The sequence below is a fragment of the Notothenia coriiceps genome, unplaced genomic scaffold, assembly GCF_000735185.1.
Source record: "Notothenia coriiceps isolate Sejong01 unplaced genomic scaffold, NC01 NC01_scaffold00003736, whole genome shotgun sequence".
Taxonomy (NCBI): domain Eukaryota; kingdom Metazoa; phylum Chordata; class Actinopteri; order Perciformes; family Nototheniidae; genus Notothenia; species Notothenia coriiceps.
In genome coordinates this window covers 5,859-12,314 of record NW_011336437.1, presented here as the reverse complement: position 1 = coordinate 12,314, position 6,456 = coordinate 5,859, and the positions used below count along the sequence as shown (strand labels likewise).

Sequence of the window (6,456 nt, the reverse complement as noted above, 5' to 3'; positions counted from 1 at the left end):
TAATGTTCAAAAAGCTCTTGATTTTTCTCATACTGCCTGTGCTGCAGCACCTCTTTTCACCCTCTGTCTGAAACCAGAGCCCAGTCTGCTCTGATTGGTTAGCTGGCCAACTCTGTTGTGATTAATTAGCACACGGTAACAAAGGCCCTACGTAGCTGTACATGACAGGATGTGTGATTACCTAGAAGAGCATCAGGACTGTTTGAGGCATATGATAGCTATGTGATTAACATGATGATTCAGCCTCTATGGAGAGAGACATATGACAAGCATGCTCATTTCTGACGTGGAGCTAATCTGAAGTAAACATTGAATACTGCTTTCTATTCCTCCATCTTGTGACTGTGGAACTCCCTCTCTTGGATATCAGCATGTGAAGGACACTGTTCAGGAACTAGTTGATGCTCTGTATGTGATGACTACTTCCATTCTGGAGAGGATCAGAAATACACGGATCCTGAGATTGAGTTATTGAGAAAAAGTCACAATTTTGAGAAAAAGTCACAATTTTGAGATTTTTAGAAAGTCTGAATTTTGAGAAAAACACTGAATTTGGGATTTTTTTTTAAAAAAGTCAGCATTTTTTAGATATTTAGAGAAAGTCTGAATTTTTAGATTTTTAGAGAAAGTCATAATTTTTTGATTTTGAGAAAAAGTCATAATTTTGAGAAAAACACTGAATTTTGGAATTTTGAGAAAAACACAGAATTTTGAGATTTTGAGAAAAAGTCAGAATTTTGAGAAAAACACAGATTTTTTAGATTTTTAGAGAAAGTCATAATTTTGAGAGAAAGTCAGAATTTTAAGACATTTTAGAAAAAGCCGAAATGTTGACACAAAAAAAAGGATTTATTCCTCCATCTTGTGACTGTGTCGCTCCCTCTCTTGGATATCAGCATGTGAAGGACACTGCTCAGGAACTAGTTGATGCTCTGTGTGTGATGACTACTTCCATTCTGGAGAGGATCACAACTCTTCTTAACAGCGGTTTACAGAGGATTCATATGGCTGTCTTCAAATCAAATGGGATTTTAGGAGAGCTTCTCTTGTCTCTGACGGTTTGTCTCGATCTCCTTCACAGTGCTAGAGAGAGTCCGGTAGCGTGGGAGGGAGAGCAGGGGGAGGGGGCCGACAACAGCCAGGCGAGCCAGCCGGAGAGCCACAGCAGCCCGGGACACACTCAGGATAAGAAGAAGTGGGAGGGGGAGGAGGAGGCCAAAGAAGAGCCGCCGCCACCACCCGAAGACGAGGGCTCCACCAGCGGGGTAAGTGACCCGAGAAACACCTGCTGTGTCCTCATACGCTCGATCACGATGTTTCTCACACTTCGTTCCTCTTCGCCCCCCCGACCAGGTGGACGATGTGACCATCTCCTGCTGCCTGTGCGGTCAGGACTTCAACTCGCGCCGCAGCATCCGGCGTCACTGTCGCAAAATGCACCAGAGCAAACTGGACGAGCTCCGGAAGTTCACCGAGACACGGACTGTTCCCACCAGCCTGCTCTCCATGGTGAAAGGTGAGAGGTTAAATACAGCCTGCCCCAAAACATGCTAAAAAGGTTGAACATTGTGAATTACTGTGATTGAGAGTCCAGGTAATTAATGTTTTACAAACCCACCGTACGGTCATAACAAATACGTGCAATGATAACACTTTTCCCAACATTTTTACAAAAATCAAATGATAATAATGATGTTTTCTTGCGTTGGTGGAAAACTATATTTTCAAGACAAGCAGCCTTAAACTCGTCAGTACTTGCATGCTCATTGGATGCAGAGACATTTCAATGTGTTGTAAATAACTAATGAAAAGAAATACATGTGTTCAATGCTCAATATCTCATTATGGGGACAACAAATATTTAGTCTATTCATCATTACGTAACACTTGGGATCGGCTCCATAGTTCTTTTTACACTTTGCTTTGTTTGCTATAGAAGTTATTTCTTTCTTAGAGTTTCAAGATAAACATAAGGATGAATAATGATTGTTGTTGTTGCTTCAGGTCGGCCGAGGACTCTCAGCACACCGACCGGAAAGTCCTGTCCTGTCTGCATGAAAACCTTCGCCACCAAAGCCAACGTGCGGCGTCACTTCGACGAGGTGCACCGCGGCCTGCGGAGGGATAACATCACTCCCAACATAGCATCTCGCCCCGGACAGCCCCTCAATCTGGAGGCCACCCCCCCCAGGAAGAGCAACAACTCCTCTCCGACTCGTAGCAGCAGCTCCAAGTCGACCCCTGTGACCTCTAAAACTCCGCCTCCCAGCCAAACCCAGTCCAAAGCTCCGAGCACGCCCCCTGCCTCGTCACAGGCGGCCCCTTCCTCCAGCCGCTGCACGCTCTGCAAGAGGAACTACAGCTCTCAGGTTAGTTTGTCAGCGTTCAGTTAGTGTGCTCCGAACATCTGGAACAAACTAGAAACCGACAGGTCCGCTGCAACTCTGACTACTTTTAAATCCAGGCTGAAGACTTTGCTTTTTGCCGCTGCTTTTAATTGACATATCTCACACTGCACTGTAACTTTTATTCATGTACCTTTGTCATTCATGTTTTATTATCTTTGCTTTTAAATTAGTGTTTTGAAATGCCATTTTAGAATATGTTTCTGCTGCACTATTTCTTCATGCTCTCAATGTCTTTGTTGTAAAGCACTTTGAATGACCTTAGGCGCGTTCACACCGCAGTACTTTTCCCACAAAGGTTCATGAGAACTCTCTAGTTCTGATTAACTAAGTACAGATCGCGTTCACACCGGAATAAGTCCCCGAGGGAGGATTAGGCAAATGAAGCCGCTGACGTCACTTCTTCTTCTTCTGCTTTTGGTTTACTGGCAGACCGCAAACAACTTCACGGCGTATACTGCCACCCGGAGTCCCCGGCCGGAAGTCCCCGGAGTTAGGGACTGGCTTCAGTAGAAGCTGCTGGGACTCCCAGGACTCCGAGTGAATCACCAGAACGCCGACACCTCCTCATCTCCACCGCTCCCATGTTTTATTTTGTGTTGCCATAAGTTAGTCTCTCTGCGTTTCTGCGCTGGGCTAATGCTAATCATGCTAATGCAAGGATAATAAAATGGCGGCTTCACAAAACCTTTTGGGAGTCTTACGGGGCGTGGTTTGCATTCCGCCAAGCCAATCAGCAGACATAGGAAGCTTTTTCTCCCACGAAAGTCTCTGCTCTCTAGGAGGGACTGAAAGGGGGTAAAAAGGTTCTGATGAACTCATTTTAGTTCCGGCTCTTTTTGGTGTGAACGCGACATTTCGGAACTATATCGGAACTAAAGTGGGAAAAGCACTGCGGTGTGAACGCGCCTCTTGTGTTGAAAGGTGCTATGTAAATAAACTTGCCTTGCCTTACTCTCAGCTTTTCTAGATTTGAAAAAGTCTCCGTGCCGGGCATCTGTTCTAGTTGCTGCTATTTATCATCTTGCATTGGTTGGAATGTCTTCTCTAAAGGAGGAAGACGATGATTAATTATGATTTCTCTCTGTGTGTATTTCAGCTCATGTTGAAGAGACACATGCGCATCGTCCACAAAATATACAGCATGAAAAACGTTCGCTCTGCCACGCCTCCCGCCCCCCCCGCTCCGACAGCCCCGCCTCCGAGCAGCAGCGCTACCTCCGCCACGAGCAACAACGTCAGGGTGAAAGAGGAAGCAGTAGAAGCCTCAGATGAAGAGGAGGAGGAGGAGGAAGAGGAGGAAGTGGACACTAGTCCAGCCCCGTCTCCTAGCGACAGCACCGCGACAGCTAAAGGTGTCCCTGTGGCGAACCACGCCATGAAAGTGAAGGAGGAGGCGCCGTCGAGCCCGAAGGTGGCGTCGTTATCCTCGTCATCCTCACGCGGCACCGGACCCTCCAAAACCCCCAAACTGTCGGTGGGCTTCGACTTCAAGCAGCTCTTCTGCAAACTGTGCAAGCGGCAGTTCAGCTCCCGGCAGAACCTCACGAAGCACATCGAGCTGCACACGGACGGCAACGAGATCTTCATCAAGTTCTACCGCTGCCCGCTCTGCCGCTACGAGTCGCGCCGCAAACGGGACGTCCTGCGCCACGTGACGGTGGTCCACAAGAAGTCCTCGGCGTACCTGGGCAAGATCATGCCCAAACTGGAGAGCCGGGCGGTGAAGAGGCAGGCCGAAGTGGTCCTGAACAGCGGGACCCCCAACAAGAGGATCGGCAGCAGCGGGGTCAAAGAGGAAGTGAACGGGCGCCCAGCTTCTTCCTCCCCCTCTTCCTCCCCTTCGCCTCCCATCACTCGCAAGCAGGAGGTCTCCACACCTGCAACAACCTCCTCCTCTTCATCGTCTTCCTCCTCGCACCCCGCCTCCGCCACTCGCAAACAACAGGAAGTGTCATCGCCGGCGTTAAGCCCCTCCCCTCCCCTCACCCGTAAGCAGGAGAGACAGCAGACCCACCAGCCTCGCCCCGTCAGCCCCCCGCTGACCCGCCGCAGTGAGAAACACTCACACCAACGCAGCTCCTACTCCAACAGCTCGCCCGGCAACCAGACGCCACACACCCGGCAACACGACAGCCAATCAGAGTGCAGCGGCTCGTCGTCCTCCACCGAAGTCAGAGTGACCAAGAACTTCTCCCTGCACGCCTGCGACCAGTGCGGGCGAGCCTTCGCCAAGAAGGTACTGGATTTAACATTTCTGATATACATGTTTTATGGAGTGAGGGATATTATTGGATTTTAAAAAGTGGATTTCTGTGGAAATGATCATCTGTATGAACTCCAGTGTGAGGAGTGGGTGAGATGATTAGCATCACATTGAATTTCTTCTAGGGATGTCCCGATCACCTTTTTTTGCTCCCGATCCGATTCCGATCATTTGATTTTGACAATTTGCCGATACCGATTTTTCCCGATCCGATCTTTATGCAATGCATTAAGAGAAAAAAAAAAGCATTCAAGTTGTCCCTTAAGGTTATTTTTTTATTTAAATTGGATATTCTATCCAACATGGATATAGCTTCTTTCTTTCACAGCAGCATTTGATCAGTTCAGTTGTGCAGCATTGGATCAAAACAAAATAAAGCTTATCGGCACTCGTTAGCTTACTGCTACAATTAGACACCGCGCCCTGCCCACTCTGTTGCCAGATTTGAGAGAAATAAGCAACCAGGTCTATGAAAACAAGCCCCAAAGAAGCAACGCATACATGATGTTCTGTAATTTGAAACCAGAACTAAGCCCTCAGGATGACTTTAAGACTTGAACATGGTCATTTTTGTTTTGTAAAATTTAATAAATTTCTTTTAAAAAGTATTTAAAAAAATAAATAAATAAATCCCGGTCCCGATTTTTTTCTCCCGGTTCCGATCTTTTGAAAATCACGTGATCGGCTCCGATCAGGTTATCGGATCGGGACATCTCTAATTTCTTCGTAAAGACACGGACAGCAGGGGTGGCTCTCTCAAAACTTAGATCAAGTGCTTTGAATATCTGTGAACTGAGTGTGAATCAATGTGTCTAAAAGTCTCCGTTTTAAAACGTAAGTTCTTGGTTTTCAGCTACACAGACGGGAGAGACTGGTTTTTGACTCTGATTTATTTATATATTGTTATGTAAATGTGTGTTTTGTTGAAGAGATGAGACACATTTGAAGATGCCTGAGGAAAACTAAGATTTTTCTAACTCAAAAATGTTAACTCTTAAATCAAAAATAATTATAACTGCAGTTGATATATCAAGATATGCTAAATACTGGCGGTTACAGCTGATAGTAAGTAGATATGTTATCTAGGTTAATGACTAAAATGACCTTTCCTGTGTTTGTCAGCTGTACCTGGAGTCTCACAAGCGAAGCCATCGTAACGCAGTGACGGCGGCGGCCAGCAGGAGGAAGGGAGTCAGCACCCGCTCCAAATCCCTTGTCTGGTGAAACACTCGGTGAGAAAACACTCTCCTCTTCCTCACGGCCCGTCCACACTACAGCTTCAAAAAAAGCTTGCCGGCGGGTGTGTCTGAAGCTCGACCAACAACCAATCACATGAATCTCCCGCCCCTGACACACAAGCAGCGGTTTGATTGGCTAGAGCTTGTACTGGCATATGATTTGATTGGCTGACGCTTCCACGGAAAGCTTCAGAAGCTTCAAAAGTTGAACATTGCTCAACTTTTGCATCCTGATGCCTGGAAATCTCCGCTTTGCTTCCCACAATGCAGTTCGGTGAAAAGTGAGGCAAAGTGACGTCACCCCATTCAAAGTGAATGGGCAGAAGCGTTGGAAGATATTTTTAACGCTGCTGTGTGGACGTACCGTTAGAGTAGGAGAAGCTTGTATTTAGTCGTGTCTTTCAAACGGAGACTACCATCACAAAGACAGAGAAGTGGTTTGCTTCAGGCTGATTGGTTGGTGCACGCTGAACGTTGCTACCTTTTTATTTCTTACGTGGATACCTCCTCTTTGTTCTACGGGCTCCTTCAGCAATGTGTGAGAGCA

The 6,456-nt window shown here is 46.8% G+C and overlaps 1 protein-coding gene across 1 annotated transcript in view; it reads left to right on the top strand.

Annotated features, from left to right (window-relative positions):
- Positions 1 to 1,081: 1,081 nt before the first annotated feature.
- Positions 1,082 to 6,456, top strand: part of znf800a (zinc finger protein 800a) — a gene marked incomplete at its 5' end in the record, with an annotated part of 7,714 nt that continues 2,339 nt past the window's right edge. Inside the window, 5 exons of the mRNA XM_010766837.1 lie at positions 1,082 to 1,265; positions 1,354 to 1,516; positions 2,005 to 2,369; positions 3,505 to 4,644; positions 5,794 to 5,903. Of these exons, the coding sequence (XP_010765139.1) occupies positions 1,082 to 1,265; positions 1,354 to 1,516; positions 2,005 to 2,369; positions 3,505 to 4,644; positions 5,794 to 5,895 (1,954 nt within the window). The remainder of the gene's footprint in view (positions 1,266 to 1,353; positions 1,517 to 2,004; positions 2,370 to 3,504; positions 4,645 to 5,793; positions 5,904 to 6,456) is intronic.